This window comes from Pollachius pollachius (assembly GCF_949987615.1).
Source record: "Pollachius pollachius genome assembly, chromosome: 18".
NCBI classification, from domain to species: Eukaryota; Metazoa; Chordata; class Actinopteri; order Gadiformes; family Gadidae; genus Pollachius; species Pollachius pollachius.
In genome coordinates, this window is record NC_136951.1 from 3534137 (window position 1) to 3550668 (window position 16532).

Here is a 16532-nt window from a genome sequence, read left to right on the forward strand (position 1 = left end):
AATAAACCAAGGATAAGGAAAATATTAAAATAATAATACATTTCCTTAATAAAGTACTTTTCAAGAAGCTCAAAATCATTATAAAAGGAATACATTTTATTAAAAAAATGGTCTATCATAATAAAAAATCTTAACATATATCATATGAGCATTTTAATATTTGAAAACATCTTCTCCGCCGGCTCCGACTCTCTGACATAGTTTCCGTTTCCGGTACATTTGACAGCTCGGTTTGTTTTTAGAAAACAAGAGAAACGTTAAGACTATTGAAGTTAAACTGATTAGTATGACATCGTTTTCGATACTTATCGTCTAACGTTATTTTTGTGTAGCAAATTGTGCGGAGATACCGAGGGGTCGTGATAGTGTCGGAGCGGTTGGTTTATTGGACCTCGAGCGGGCCATGTCGTCCCGTCGGCCGGACAGCTTCGACGGCCTGGCCGGTTACCGGGGCCGGGACGAGCCGCTCTACGGCGGAAGGTCATTTGGCGGCAGCAGCTCTTCCGACCTCCAGCACTGGGTGACCACGCCACCAGACATCCCGGGTAGCCGGAACCTGCACACCGGGGAGCGGACACCGACTCACTGCGGGGACGGCGGAGAGGAGCCGCAGCCTGCGGGCGGGTCGACCGGTGAGTACTGGGGGGAGGTCTGGCAGGTTAGCCTAGCCTAAGGGGGACACCTAGCATAACCTGCGAACTAGCGGAGGTGCCGTGGGTTAGCCTAGCCTAGCCTGTGGACCGGAGGAGGTCCAAGTGATTAGCATAGCTTAGCCTAGCCTGAGTACGATAGGAGGTCCTGTTGATTGACCTAGCCTAGCCTAGCCTGAGGACCGGAGGAGGACCAGATGGTTAGCCTGGGCTGGCCTAGCCTGAGGACTAGAGGAGCTCCGGGTGATTAGCGTAGCGTAGCCTAGCCTAGCTTAGCCTAGCTCGAGGACTGGAGTAGGTCCGGGTAGGTAACCTAGCAGCCTGGAGGAGGTCTGAGTAGTTGTTACATGTAGCCCTAGTATATTGTAGGTATAGTACCTAGTAGGTATAGTACTACTGAACCTAACTACGTTATAGTTATATTAGATTATAGGCATATTGTTTGGTATACAGGAGGTTTAGCTCTACAGTACATTACCCTTGTGCATTGTAGGCATAGCAATAGTTTAGTACCCTATCACTTTCAGTAGTTAGGGTTGGCGATATGGTCAAACTAATATTTTCAGCTATCATAAAAAGATTCTTCAGATACTCAAAAGTCGCTGTGATCAGCTATCCTCAAGAAAATATACTGGTATTTTATAACTTGACATCTTGGGGTCACAAACATTAACGAAATGTAGTATATGAAAAGAGACACCTTTATGCTTTAACATCAATGAATAATAATAAATGTAGGTAACATCCAAAAATCCTCTACATTGCTCTACATGAACAATTACCCATTCATTGACTTTGATTTGCAAAAAGAAAACAAAAGTGAACAGCAAGAGGTTAATGCTTCTCCAGCACTGGTTTTATAACTCCATGGTGTGGGGTGCATTTCATGTACAAATATTCATTATAATTTTCAAACACAACAACAGTACTAAAAAATAATCATGAAGTTACAACTGGTCATAACCACCGGGATAACATGACCCCTTCCTTGTTGGTTACCACTATGGATGAAGTAAGAGTACTGTGTGTTGATGAACATAAATAAGATTATAAAAAAAAATAATTGTGAATAACGACTGGATATTATCTAAGGGCTTCACACACACACAGTGCAGGGCAATACATTTGACATTTCAGATTCAATGCTTTGCGCTTTTCATTCAGCGGTCACTTTATTTGTTTCCAACCATTTACTTTTTCTTAAATGGTGTGCATGTTTACATTGTTAACTCCATTTAGACTTTTGAACTTTTGTTCAAATCCTTTTACTTGAGTTAAGCCATTTAACGTTTCTTTATTTCTTAATCTATGTGGCTTTATTAAGAAATATTTTCAACCTCACTTTGTACTACAGCACTCACCGCATTTTTTGTAGGAAATGCATTTTCTAGTTACATTTGGACTTACCAAAAATCTTGCTATGAAAATTTGAAATAGTACATTTATATACCTCTCAACTATTGAAAAGACTCTTATTATAGTGCTGTGGTTCAATTGTCCGAAACACAATCCATCGGTAGTCACACACACTGATTGATCGGCACACTGCATAATGCCATTATACAATTTTGGGCCATGTGTGTAAGTAAGAGGTCACCAACTTGATTCGGTAGCCAGGAGGATAATAAGACTCCACCGTTAAATCAGCCTTATGGAATAGAAGGAAATTGTCAGACTGAAAGGACGTGAGCTTTCAATGGATTCATTTTATAACCCTCAATAACATAATTAGAAGTACATTTCAGATGCCTGTTGTCCATCACTTTATATGAATAATATCCAACAGCTGATAAGAATTCTTATTTCTCAGATCAGCTGGATCGCTTCGCTGGGTTCGGTATCGGCCTTGTCAGGTACATTCGGTCTGTCTGTCTGTCTGTCTGTGTGTGTGTCTCTCTCTATACACACACCTTATATACATACACACACTCATGTATTCTGTCTTTCTATAGTCTGTTCACAGAAAACGTGCTAGCTCATCCCTGCGTTGTGATTCGACGACAGTGTCAGGTAAGTTCACTTTGCTTTAAGATAAAAATTAAGTTTTTTTTTATTCATGGTAACTTCTTTCTTTCTGTAGGAAATTATACAAATTGCATTTCTATATTAAACGACATACCTCAGTGCATTTCTTTTTCATTTTGTAGATTAACTACCATGCTCGCTGCCAGCACCTGTCTCCATTCACCGTTGTCACGGTGATGTACCATGTGGGCAAGACCCAGGTAAGCAATACATGATCCATAATTTCTTTATTGAGATTGGTTAGGTTTGGCTAATCAAACAAATGGAATTTCCACCAATTGGCAACAATTGTGGGCTTTGATTCACATTGAATAGAAACACACTGAATACACACATACTGAATACACACATACTCAATAGAAAAATTAAAGAATGACAGACTAAATACACATTCACGTATACTGACTACACATACACATGTGTATATCGCTATATATATAACCCTTAACGCTAAATCATTCATGTTATTGTATTTATTAACCCTATGGTCGTTTATGTTATTGTATTTATTACTCGGAGGGTGAAAGTAATGTTACTGCCCAAGGTAATGATGTTGTAGTCGTCATGGTAACATGGTCCTAAGACGCTGTGGAAGGGGATGGGCAGTACCTCCCTCCTCCAGGGTGATGTCATTATGATGTTGTCGTCATGGTTACAGGGTCCTAAGGCGCTGTGGAAGGGGATGGGCAGTACCTCCCTCCTCCAGGGTGATGTCATTCTGATGTTGTCGTCATGGTTACAGGGTCCTAAGGCACTGTGGAAGGGGATGGGCAGTACCTCCCTCCTCCAGGGTGATGTCATTATGATGTTGTCGTCATGGTTACAGGGTCCTAAGGCGCTGTGGAAGAGGATGGGCAGTACCTCCCTCCTCCAGGGTGATGTCATGGTGATGTTGTCGTCATGGTTACAGGGTCCTAAGGCGCTGTGGAAGGGGATGGGCAGTACCTTCCTAGTGCAGGGTGATGTCATTGTGATGTTGTCGTCATGGTTACAGGGTCCTAAGGCGCTGTGGAAGGGGATGGGCAGAACCTCCCTCCTCCAGGGTGATGTCATTGTGATGTTGTCGTCATGGTTACAGGGTCCTAAGGCGCTGTGGAAGAGGATGGGCAGTACCTCCCTCCTCCAGGGTGATGTCATTGTGATGTTGTCGTCATGGTTACAGGGTCCTAAGGCGCTGTGGAAGGGGATGGGCAGTACCTTCCTAGTGCAGGGCATCTCTCTGGGAGCCGAGGGGCTCCTCAGTGAGTGTTGCGGGCTGCCGCGGTGAGTAGCACCGCAGTCATTTTACTTTATTTTATTTTTCCTGTATTTAACCAGGTAAAGTCCCATTGAGATTTTTAAATCTCTTTTACAAGGGAGCCCTGGGGGTAATATTGCAGTATTTTATTACAGTGCAATATATAAAGAACACAACATAAGCTATACAGAAATACTGCAATATAGGGCATAAAAACTATGTAGTAAATCTAGAATATACATTTGAACAATACAGTAATATTGCAATACGAAAAGGACAGAAAATTATCTATACAGTAATACTACTATATGAACTACACAATAATCTATAAAACAATACAGCGATATTAACTACAATATCAACTCCAGTAATACTAGAATATAAACGAAAATATATATATAAGTATACAATATAAACTATACACTACAGTATTATGGGAATACTATAGGATTAATTTATCAACTTAATTACTGTACTGCCTCTCATATAGTTCATTATCAAATCTCCAAGAGTTAATCATTCATTACTGAACTGTCCTTATAGTCTATTAATAGTTCATTATTAATTACTGTTTTTTGTGTATTTACTGTAATAGTTAATTAATAGTAATTATAAAAAGATAGTGAATAATTGTTTGAATGTGGTAATATGTCTTATATGATCATCAACATAGTAATCAGACATTTTGTCACATTTAATTTAGAGAAAACAGAAGTAAAATCATTTTATAATCTCATAGTTACTAACAATAACACTTTAAATAGATTTAATTAATAGTTAACTGTCAATAACCCTCCTTTCTTATTGGCAGAGTTTTAATAAATAGTTTATTATTTATTTATGTACTGTCCTTAATAGTTATTATGCTGTCTTTAATATAGTTCATTAATAATTGATTACTTATTTATTTAATTAATAGTAATTCATAATTGTACTAACTGTAATGGTTCATTATTCATTACTGTATTGTTTGTTAAAGAGAGCTTCCTCATCGATGGACCTTCAAGCAAGTCGCTGGACACTTCCTTCTCAAAGGGTAAAAATAATTTGTTCAGTAGTAGTAAACTTAGTACCGGTATCTGTATAGAGCGCAACATTGTGGTTCCGGAAGTAAAAATCCCATTCATTTACTCCATATAGGTTTTGATTAAAAGCCATAATGTCATAACCATCCAAAGTATACTTACAACGTGCCGTTATATTGTGAATCGATGGTATGTGCTCCTGTAGAAACCATAAGTTAAAGACGTTATGATCTAGTTTTTAGAAAAACACGTTTTATTCGCGTTGTCATTTGAAAACAGTTCACTACCCATAATCCTAAAGTGTAACACAACGTCTTTGATTGGTGGAGCTCGCTGTTACCATGGAAATGTTTACCTACACCCGCAAAGGTCAAGTCGTCGTTGACTGATGCCACTGAACTCGATCGCTTACCACAGCATCCAGGATTTCCCTTAGATTAATGGAATGTTAGAGAGTAGTTCTAAGAGCTGTAGAGGAAATGAGATGTACATGTATGAAAAATGAGTAACGTTATGATGCTGTGACTGCAGTCCGGAACAAAGGAACGTACAATGTTGCTGACAACACTAAATAATAATAATAATGATAATAATAATAATTTATATAGCGCCTGATTTGGTGAAGAGATGTTTTGGGGTGCTTTTTCACTGGGGCAGGGATGGGGCAGAGCAGATGTGGATCGGTAGGCTTTCCCAGAGGTTTGGGGCATTGGCAGAGAACGCCCTGTCCCCAAAGGTCCGCAATCTGTAAGGGGGATTGCCAGCCGGCCCTTGTCAGAGGACTGCAGGGAGCGTGACTGAGTGTAGGGGGGAAGGAAATCTGTGATGTATTGGGGTGAGAGTCCATGGAGAGATTTGTAGGTGAGCAGGAGGATTTTGTAGGTGATGTGTGACGTGACTGGTAACCAGTGGATCTGTTGGAAGTTGGGAGTGACATGCTGCCAGGGCTTTGTGTTGGTTAGAACCCTGGCAGCAGAGTTGTGGGCGTATTGGAGCCTGCTAAGGGCCTTGGTGGGCAGGAGAACGTTGGAGTAGTCCAGACGGGAGGTGATGAAGGCATGGATGAGTGTCTCAGTTACTGAATGTGTGAGTGAAGGCCGGAGTCGTGAGATGTTTCTTAGGTGATCAAAGGCGGATTCGGTGATGTTCTTGATGTGGGGCCGGTAGGAGAGAGTCGAGTCCAGGATGGCGCCCACGATGCGCACCTCAGGAGGTGGGGAAATGGAGCAGCCGTCCACAACCAGGGCCAGGTCTCCAACCGTGCTGAGCAGTGATGCAGGGGCCACCACCATGAGCTCTGTCCTGTTACATTTTAGTTTGAAAAGGTTTGTGGTCATCCATGATTTGAGTTCCTGTAGGCAGTTGACTAGTTGTGTGGGTGGGATCTGGGAGGAGGGGTTTGTGCTGATATAGAGTTGAGTGACGTTGGCTTAACAGTGGATGTTGAGTCCATTTCCGGATGATATGACCTAGGGGCAGCATGTAGATGGTAAACAGCAGGGTACCAAGCACCGAGCCCTGGGGCATGCCCTGATGGGCAGGTGCTGGATCAGAGGAGGAGCCATTGAAGGTGAAGAATTGTTTCCGGTCTGTGAGGTAGGACCTGAATCAGGACAGTGCTGTGCCGATGAGCTCAGAGAGGCGAAGGAGTAGGATGGTGTGAGAGAGTGTGTCAAAGGCTGCAGAAAGATGGCCCTTGTCGGCACCAAGTAACAGGTCATTGGTGATTTTGATGAGGGCGGTCTCATTACTGTGGTGGGTTCTGAAACCAGATTGGAAGGGTTGGAAGAGCACATGGTGGGACATGTGGTGTAGGAGCTGGACAGCCACTGCTCTTTCCAGTATTTTGCTGAGGAAAGTGAGGTTGGAGATTGGATGATAGTTGTTGGTTCGTCCGGGTATGAGCCTGGCCTTTTGAGAGTGGGAATGACTGCCACCATTTTAAAGCTGGATGGTACTCCACCAGAAGCCAGAGATGCATTTATGATGTTTTCCACTTGTTTGCAGAAGATGGGAAGACAGGCCTTAACCAGGCTGGTGGGCATCAGATCCAGACTGATGGCTGAAGTCCTGGCAGATTTTTCACCTGGTCGGCATCCAGGGGAGAGAAGTTAGATAGGCAGCACTGAGGTGAACAGGCAGCTGAGGGGTGAGAATCTTGTTGTGGCAGTGTGGGGCTTGGGGAGAACCCAGGAGACCGGAGCTGCCTGTGGATGGCTGCCACTTTCTGCTGGAAGAATTCCAGGTCAGGAGCATCTGAGGGTTTAGTGGAGAATGAAGAAGATAGTTGATGGTGGAGATGAGAATTTGGGGTGTTTTTGTTGGTTACTGATGAGTGTGGAGTAATACCTTGTTTTTGCCTGGGAAAGGGCTTCTTTGTAGTTTGTGATGTGTTCTTCAAAGGCTTCACGATAGACAATGAGGCCAGATCTTCTGTATCATCTCTCAAACCTAAGTCCTGTGGTCTTCATCCTGCGGAGCTCAGGGGTGAACCAGGGGGCAGGACGAGAGAATGACACGTAGCGTGTGGTGAGAGGAGCTACAAAGTCCAGGCTGAGAGAGAGTGCCTGGTTCTAGTGTTCCACCATGCCATCAACTGTTTGGTAGGGCGGTGGGTGGCGAGGTTGGTCGCTAGGGAGTCAGATAGAATAGATATACACACCCGTTTGATGTTTCTGAACGTGATGGGCCGTCTGGTGCACTGCTGGGGGAGAGGCCAAGGGACCAAGAAAAAAAGGCATGGTGGTCAGAGACAGCCAGGTCAGTGCACTGCAGGTGGGCGGGGGTAATTCTAGCACAGCACAGCAGGTCCAGGCCCTTTGTCATGTATGGGGCCCTGTATGTGTTGAAAATTGAAGCAGTCCAGCAGTGACATATCTGTAGTGTATAATTTATATACACTATATGAAACACTATACGTACACACATCCACACCATGGTAGGTCAATGGAGAAAATGAATAGGAAATTTACTTCCAGAACCAGAGCTGTTCAAAAATGGGCGGCCACTGTTACGTTGAATTAGAACAATAGGAGTTTATTTACTTTATAAATATTAACAATGTTCTAAAATAATATTGTTATTATGGTTATCATTGCTATATCACTGTGACTAATATTATTATAAAAAGTGTGTATATATATATAATAATTTTTATTTCAGTGGAGGCTTCTCCAGTTAGGTGAGGGAGGAAGATCCTCCTTAACATTGTTGAGAATAAAAAATGTAGATTGCCCAGACTAATGTTATGAATTAATGGCCTTAAATTTGACTACTTTAATGCCTTTGTATATGTAATGTTCATCTCCCTGGGTAAAGAGACATTAGCACCCGCTATTGACAATTACTTCAGGGAGGACGTTCCTCCCTCAGCCTTCATTGACTCCCATTAATTTCCCCGGCAGGGTTGGCGGCCGGTGAATAACATGGGGTTCAATGGGAGAGAGGAGGAAAGTCTCTCCCATTGAACCCCATGTTATTCACCGGCCGCCAACACTTTCGGGGAAATGAATGGGAGTCAATGAAGGCTGAGAGAGGAACGTCCTCCCTGAAGTAATTGTCAATAGGCGATAGGGGGTGCTAATGTCCTTTTACCGAGGGAATCGAACATACAAAGGCATTAAAGTAGTCATACTTAAGGGCATTAATTCATTAGTAGTCTGGGCAAACTACATTTTTTTATTCTCAACAATGTTAAGGAGAATCTTCCTCCCTCTCCTCACTGGAGAAGCCTCCACTGGTCTGTACGTAGCTCATAGCCAATCGTATCAATTATACCAGATGACGTATGTAGAGCGACAGAAATTCGATGAGGAAGAAGACGATTGGTGTGTCGCATAGATGTCGTCATCGTCTTGCTGTCCCTCCCTATTCTGTGATTGGTTCCCTATCTCTGGCGAAAATCGGATCCATGGAATCCAGGCTGCCTAGCAGCGCGAAATGAAATTGCGCGCAAGGCAGCATGGGTAAACCCAGGCTAGGTGTGACTAGCTAAGGGGACTGAATCGCTCCAAAATATATTCACAAATAGGCTGTAGCCCTGGCTGCGCTATGAACCAATAAGAAAGGAGCCCTGGCTGTGGAGCAGTCCGTAGGGAGGTGTTATGTTATCCCATGTCTAAGCTACGAGAACGAACGAACCCTGTGCTCAGTCGTATGCCTCGTTTCGACCGAGTGCTTCGCTACTGTTCGTTGCGGCTCTGTTCGCTTATATTGGTGTTTGCATCCAGCGTTGCGGTTCGGTGCGGCTTGGTTCGATTATATTGGCGTTTCCACCGCCAAAAGTTGGGCAAGGTCCAGAAATAGCCGCGCTGAGCCTACCAATTTTTGGCACTCCTCCATTGGGTTACCAAGACGTCTGAAAGGGTGCAGAAACGTGGAGCTACACACAACGTAATTCTGAAATCACTTCAAAGATCCAGTTTGGTATGACCAGGTCGCTGATATCTTTGCAACACATACAACTTTCTTTTTTTTTTTGTTACTCTGACCGTTGTGTTTGATATTGTGGAAAGGATGTTAGTGAATGATTCAGAGCATGATGCATTTTAAATGGAATCACTTTTAGTCTTCATTTTTGTCAAACAATTGTAGCTGAAAACAAACAGCCAAATGATAACTAATAGCTTCAGTCCTTGAGGGCAAAAATAGGCCCAATGATAGGCCAAGATTTTTTCATTTAGTTTTACAAATCAAGAGTAGGCCTCATTTGACTAATTGGCTTTGCATCCTTTCCTTCTGCCCTTGTAGTCCATTTCAAAGTTATCCCTCCTGCTATTTTGTAGTTCATCAAAACACCCTGAAGCAACTTGAGTCTCACATACCTATGCCATCATACACCACCAACACTGCAAGCAGGTCAAATGGCAACCAAGCGCGCAGTCCTTCCTCCCTCACTTTAAAAACCACCAGCCGCCGCTGATATATATATATAATTCTTCATTATAAGTCTAGTTGTATGTCTAATTATGATTTATATTAGTATATAATTATGATGTATATTATTTTTATGATTCATTGTAATTATATTATTTTTGTATATTATTATTAGTGTTAGTGTATTCATAGTTATTAGTAATAGTAGTTAGTGAGTGATATTAGTATTATTAGTATATTATGATTAGTATTTGTATTATTAGTATGAGTAATATTATAATTACTATATTATAAAAAGTATTTTTTTTTTCTTATATTATATATCATTATATATATATATTATATTATGATAGGTAACATTAGCGTATTAGTAGTAGTATTACTAGTAGTCCTAATATATATTGTAATATTTTATTATGGGTAGTAGTATATATTATTAGGTATAAGTATTGTTAGTGTAAGAGTATTATGAATAGTATTATTTTTCATGTTATTTTGAGTTTTCTTAGAATTAATATGAGTTTATTATTTTAGTATTATATTATATATTTTATTATATTTACTATATTAAGAAAAGTATTATTACAATTATTGATTCATAGACTATACTAGTATTATTAGATTTAGTATATTATAATTTGTAGTAGAAGTAGACTATTATCATGGTTAGTATTATTAGCAGTAGTATTGTTAGTAGTAGTTTCTTCTTATTATAATATGAGTAGTAGTCTATTATTATGATATAGACTACTATATTATTATTATCATTATGGTTATTATAAGTATCCTTATCCAAGTATCGTCATCTCTCAGGTAAGCATTGGTAATATAAGTATATTTTGGTATAATATTATGAACTGCTCTTTCTCTCAGTTTGACAGTCATGGTCGCGCTGCCGTTCTACGCAGCCAGCCTTGTGGAAACTGTGCAGGTTGGTTAACACACATGCTATTACGTATGCACACACTTAACACTTACTATAATGTATTATAATATAAAGACCTTTGTTCATTGTGTGGTATTATTTGGTATTTCAAAATATGACTCACTGAATTTGTACTATTTTGAAGATGTATGTAAAGTATAATATAAAGCAGTGTTTCTCAACTGATGGGTCGCGACCCAAAAGTGGGTTGTGGACTTGTTCTGAATGTGTCGTGGAGTGTGTGCTCCAAAAAAATCTATACTTCTATATAAGACGAGAAGAATCCCCAAATAGTTCTAGTGCTAGAGTAATGTGCTTTGAAGGCGGGGATTCAAATCTTTGTTTATTTATGCTTACAAAAGGTCATGATGTCATTGTGTATTCGTGTTTACTGGCCCATTTTTGAGAAATTGATTTGCTTGGTTTGACCACTAAACCAAGTTTTTTGTATAAAGGTGGGTGACTACTTATCTACGATTGGAAAATGTGGGCCCCCGAAGCTACTACTGATATAAAGGGTGTTTTTATTTAAGAGATTTAATGTATGAGTGTCTATAGTTTTATTTCTAAAGAGCCTGCGATGTGTTTTATCTAAAGAGTGAGGTGGTGCGTGAGCCACCCGGGCCTCTGGAGTGTCTACGAGAGGGCGTGGCTCGGCTGCTGGGTCCTAGGCTCCTCCCTCAACGCAGGCTCCTCCCCTTCCGCCGCCTGCTAGCGCCTGCGCTGCTCCATTCCCTCCTGCGCTACGCGCTGCTTACCGCTTTACAGACCGCCATCACTGCCCTGATACGGTACTTCCTGTCCCGGACCGCTGCCAGGAAGAAGGCTGCGATGGAGAACACTGGTCTCCATGACGATCAGGGAAGCATCATTAGCGCTAGCAGCGCAGAGACAGCAGTGGACGGCCACTTTGCGGAGCTGGCGGCGTCGCTGGTGGCGTCGCTGGCGGCGGACGTGGCCCTGTATCCCCTGGAGACCGCCCTGCACCGCCTCCTGGTGCAGGGCACACGCACCATCGTGGACGACACCGACGGGGGCGTGGCCTCCCTTGCTGGGGGTGTGGCCTATTTGGCAGCGGGGGGCGGGGTGGTGCTTCCCATCAACACTCAATACGACGGCCTGCACGACGCGCTGACCGGCGCTAGCGCTGGCGTGCTAACCGGGGGCCGCGGAGCCCCGGAGCCCGCGGTCACAGCGGTGGGCGGGGCCTGTCTGTATCGGGGGGTGGGGGCGGTCCTTCTGCAGTACGGCCTGCAGGCGGCCGCGCTGTGGGCCGCGCGCACTGCCTACACCGCCGTAGCCGCACGCCGCTAACACTAGCTTCTCTCTTGTTGAAAACACAATCTAATTATGAACACAATGTACCAAACAATTTAAGACACAAGACCTTCATCATCAAACCCCTTTAACCTCCCGGTCGACCAGGTCTCATCGCTTCCCGGTCCCACAACAGCATTTCTAACTTGAGAGAAAATGACTCAAGGTGCACTTAATAGGGCGGTTTATTTTAAAGAGACAATACAATTGCATGAATCAGCATATAAAAAATAAAAATGATGAATAGAAATGTGATGTGAAGAATATATTATGTTGAATGAAAGTAAATGTTGATATCTATCAACATTTTTCCTCTGATTATAACAAGGTAGCCATGGTGACAATTAAAAGTAATGTGAATATTTCAAGGTTTCATGTTGTGTTTTGAAAGCAATCCTATTCATATATTAGAGTCAACATAGAATACTCACTCTTTCTCTGTCGCTGCCTAGGTTTGGTATAAGTTATAACTAGTGGAGTATTTATTATTTTAAAGGGCCAACTAGTATAGGTTTACCAAGCATTAAAGGTGAGAGGAGTACCATTTTGGGGTGTAGGGTGAACACCAACACATAGCCTCTACTCAGCATATAGCCCCCACCCTAGCACCTTGGAACCTTATCCTAAAACCTTGTCACCATCCGGGAAATGGTAAAACTAATTTAAACGGAACACTTATAACTACATTAAAAGATGCATGTAAGCACAAATACTAAACAAACTATGTTTACTTTATTTCTGTTTGTTGGTAAAATGAGTCAAGAGGCTTACGAAGAATTCCGTGACGTGGATAATCTGCTTCTATAAGATACTCTCCCCTGTAGCAGCTTCATTTACTGCTTTTATTTTGAAGTACCAGTGTTCATTTTTTTATTATGTTTAACGTGACATATTTTGTCTAATTTTCCTAATATTTTATCATTTTTGATATTTAAATTTCTACTTGGTATTTAAAGTATTACAATTAGCATTTTTATCCATGAGTACTTTAGTTTTGTACAAATAATTGTATACTTTTTTTTATTAACTTATAAACGGCTTACTACATTTGTATTCATAATGTCAAAAATGGGACTAGGCCTACTGTACAAAGTTTTAATAGCAGGTAAGTATTTATTTATAATAATTGTATGTGTTATTTATGCAGTAGTTACTTTTAAGAATCGCTTTTTGTTAAATGTAAAATGGATCATTATAATTACAATTCATATTCAATATTCACTTTTACATATTCAGTATCTTTATCCTACATTTCACAGAAAGCCTCACACTACTGCGGCTCCCAATCTCTCCATTATCCAATTCTACTTCGATGACGTCAGGGAGACTGAGCTGTCTGCGGAAGCTTCAAGGCGACGCCTTCAACCTGCTGTCGGTCCTCTACCAGAAAGTGGGGACAGAGTCCTAATATTAGTACTACCACATCCTCTGGTACTACGACTAGTAGTGCTGTATACAGTTCTTCGAATGGTACGACTATAATATAAAGCTGTCTGTGTATCATTTCCATTTGTAGGAGTTGTCCAGAGCTGATGAAGAATGTAAAAAGTGGCAAGAAAAGGAGTATAAGGTAGTAGAACTATAACCTAATCAGTGATCATACTTGAAACTGAACGGTGTAATCACAAGTAATACAATAATTATTTTGTTGTAATTAGGTATTCAGTACCTATTGTTATTATAGAGTTAAGTAGTATTCCGTATTGGTAATGCTTTTTTAGGCACAAAAGACTAGTCAGTCAAACAAGTTGTTTGTCATGATTCTGTAACAAATGCAAGACTTATACGGAAACAAAATCTTTCAATATTAAAAAAATTACAATGACACTTAAGAAATGGTCAGGGCCTGGAAACTAGATGGGCAACATAGGTCCCCAACCCCTTAAGAGATGTGTGAAGGTTTGGCTTAGAAGGTCACAGTGTCAATTGAATGAATGCTCAGAACTAGAAATTTGGGCCAGTGAACCCAAAACCACTTTTCTTTCGTTTTAAACAAGGTCATTGGTCTTATGTCATCGTCAACATAGTAATCTATGCCATTTTATCACTGTTACTGAAATATGTAACCAATTAAATAAAATGAATGCCATTAAAAATCTAAAGCATAAAAATCTATGTCATTTAATAAAATGGCATAGTATGTTGACGATGATATAAGACCAATCACCACGTTTAAAATGTTAAAATTCAACTAAATGCATTTTTTTATCACAATGTTTGAATTCTATCTGAAACAGTCGGTGTACTGGCTCTTTAACATGTGTTCAAAGTTTTTTTTGTATATATCGCCTTCCATGACGTCACAGTGTAAATAACAGTAATTGCTATTAAGCGTAATGCACCATTTACATTTAGGGCATTTAGCAGACGCTTTTATCCAAAGCGACTTACAAAAGTACATTTGTCAGTAAAAGGAGAAACAATACATGGCTGTCTGTACAGTAAGGATGTTTATAGAACCAAGTGCAAAGCACTGACAATCGTTAGGTTAACCCATTCCCCAAATACAACAAAGGTAGCTAGGATAAGATGATACTCAAGCTGGGATGTGTGGTCTGCAACGGTGGTCAATGCTTGGGGGTAGGCAGAGGCTGTTCCATTAGCCGTCTTGTAGGCCAGTACCATCATCTTGAAACTGAAACAAGCTGCTACAGGGAGCCAGTGGAGGATCGGGTCATCGCCGTGATGTTCGCATTGCAGCATAACTGATCTGAACTGTCCAGTACCACACTGAGGTTTCTCGCGGTTGGTGATGGAGATACAGCGATGTTCTCGACAGTGACCAGTAGGTCCATGTATGGGCAATCTTTCCTTGGTACTAGGAGGAGCTCAGTCTTGTCAAGGTAAATCTTTAGGTGATGGGCAGTCGTCCAAGTGCTGATGTCTGCCAGAAATTCTGTGATGAGTGTTGCAATCAGCGTGCTGTCGTAAGAGGGGAAAGAGAGGAATAGAGTGTAGTCAGCGTAGCAATGATGGGAAAAAACGTGTGATTTGATTACAGAGCCCAATGATCTAGTATTATAGGGGAGAACAGAAGGGGTCCCAGTACAGAGCCTTGAGGGACACCAGTGTCAAGAATGCTGGGTTTGGAGCCATTCCATGTGACCTGATAGGTGCGATTCATCATGTAGGATGTGAACCAGGATAGCGCAGAGTCAGCGATGCAGAGTTCAGCCAGAGTGGCCAGTAGGATCTGGTGGTTCACGATCTCGTCTCTGAGAGGAACGAGGCTCTTGCAGCATGGAGTGACTCAGTCACCACAAGAAGAGCTGTCTCAGTGGAGTGTGCAGTATTGAAGCCTGACCGATGAGGGTCAAGCAGATTGTTTTGTGAGAGATAGGACAGTTGGTTAGAGCAGCACATTCCAGTGTTTTTGAAAGGAATGCACCACTTCGCCTGCAGGTGGCCCAGAATCACACATAAACGCCATTTTTTACCAAACCAGTTTCTGTGTTTGTATGTGTGTGTCTATGTGCGTGTGTCTTTGTGTGTGTATGTATTTTTGTGTGTGTCTGTCTGTCTGTGTCTCTCTCTGTGTGCATGTCTGTGTGTGCCTGTGTTTTCGGAAGTAAAAATATATCTTGTGATGAACCTTGTGGCCCCTGTCAAAGGCAGTTCCGGTTGGAGTAATGACGTGCCCCCATGAATCGCTTGAAAAGGCTGGTCATTGGGTCGGCGGTGCCTGGACTGTGAACAGATTTCGTGACTGCTAGCAGTTCTATTTACTATTAATGGTTGTACATTTTATAATGTGGTATCCCAACATTTAAAATGTACTTTTAAAGACTCCAACCCATTTCCTCATCAGCCGAGCTGCATCTTCAGGTGGGCATGGCAACCAAGCCCCAGCAACTTCAGCTCAGACCACGGCAACGCTTCATGGCATCAGTTCATCCCGTGCCTTCTCGGAAACCTGACTACTGTCTACCAAATGGTGAGTTGCTGTTGTTGAATTGGAGTGTTATTGTGTTACAGAGTGGTTGTGTATGTGCGTGTTTGATCAGACTTGTATTTCATCCATCAAGTCCTCACAGTGTCAGGGCATCAGGCCATCCACCACAGCAACCATGGCCAAAGCCAAAGCCTCACGCAACCACTGCTCTTTCATTGGCTGCTGGTTCGCCTTGGTGTCGACCAATCTGGAGAGAGGACTGTCAACGTTTTAAAGAGAGATCGAAGAGTTATTGTTATTTATACTAATTTATATATTTTTAACTAATCATAATTTATTTAATCTAATAAATTAAACATTGGATAGTATTTTCTTGTTGAATTGTTGTTATTTATACTTAGGCCTAATCTTTATTAATTAAATTAAACATTGGAGAGATTTCTTTCTTGTTGTATTGTTGTTGTTATTTATACTTCATCTTCATTAAATAAATGGTACATTGGGAAAAATATATATTGTGATATGTTTTTGTGATGGAACATAATTTTAGTGAACTATTTCCTGATGTTAATCAACTCCAGTCTTA

The 16532-nt window shown here is 41.4% G+C and overlaps 2 protein-coding genes across 2 annotated transcripts; both read left to right on the forward strand.

Annotated features, from left to right (window-relative positions):
- The first annotated feature begins 219 nt into the window (after positions 1 to 219).
- slc25a46 (solute carrier family 25 member 46) lies at positions 220 to 12422 on the forward strand. The gene is made up of 8 exons (XM_079755864.1): positions 220 to 632; positions 2461 to 2503; positions 2603 to 2660; positions 2798 to 2875; positions 3838 to 3938; positions 4892 to 4948; positions 10686 to 10743; positions 11335 to 12422. Exons 1-8 carry the CDS (start codon positions 404 to 406, stop codon positions 12049 to 12051), a joined length of 1341 nt encoding a protein of 446 aa, XP_079611990.1. The 5' UTR covers positions 220 to 403; the 3' UTR covers positions 12052 to 12422.
- Positions 12423 to 12547: 125 nt separating this feature from the next.
- On the forward strand, positions 12548 to 16375 carry LOC307089526 (uncharacterized protein). Its single transcript, XM_079755865.1, has 4 exons — positions 12548 to 13444; positions 13571 to 13624; positions 15863 to 15988; positions 16080 to 16375. The coding sequence occupies exons 1-4, from the start codon at positions 13367 to 13369 to the stop codon at positions 16218 to 16220; spliced, it is 399 nt and encodes a 132-aa protein (XP_079611991.1). The 5' UTR covers positions 12548 to 13366; the 3' UTR covers positions 16221 to 16375.
- The last annotated feature ends 157 nt before the right edge of the window (positions 16376 to 16532 follow it).

What these genes read in the sequence shown, in the direction of transcription:
- slc25a46 (XM_079755864.1), top strand. Translation starts at nt 404, where the DNA reads ATGTCGTCCCGTCGGCCGGACAGCTTCGACGGCCTGGCCGGTTACCGG. An exon ending in GCCTGCGGGCGGGTCGACCG is followed by an intron (nt 633 to 2,460) that starts GTGAGTACTGGG and finishes CTTATTTCTCAG; the next exon opens with ATCAGCTGGATCGCTTCGCT. An exon ending in TTCGGTATCGGCCTTGTCAG is followed by an intron (nt 2,504 to 2,602) that starts GTACATTCGGTC and finishes GTCTTTCTATAG; the next exon opens with TCTGTTCACAGAAAACGTGC.
- LOC307089526 (XM_079755865.1), top strand. Translation starts at nt 13,367, where the DNA reads ATGACGTCAGGGAGACTGAGCTGTCTGCGGAAGCTTCAAGGCGACGCC. An exon ending in TGTCGGTCCTCTACCAGAAA is followed by an intron (nt 13,445 to 13,570) that starts GTGGGGACAGAG and finishes TTCCATTTGTAG; the next exon opens with GAGTTGTCCAGAGCTGATGA. An exon ending in GGCAAGAAAAGGAGTATAAG is followed by an intron (nt 13,625 to 15,862) that starts GTAGTAGAACTA and finishes TTTCCTCATCAG; the next exon opens with CCGAGCTGCATCTTCAGGTG.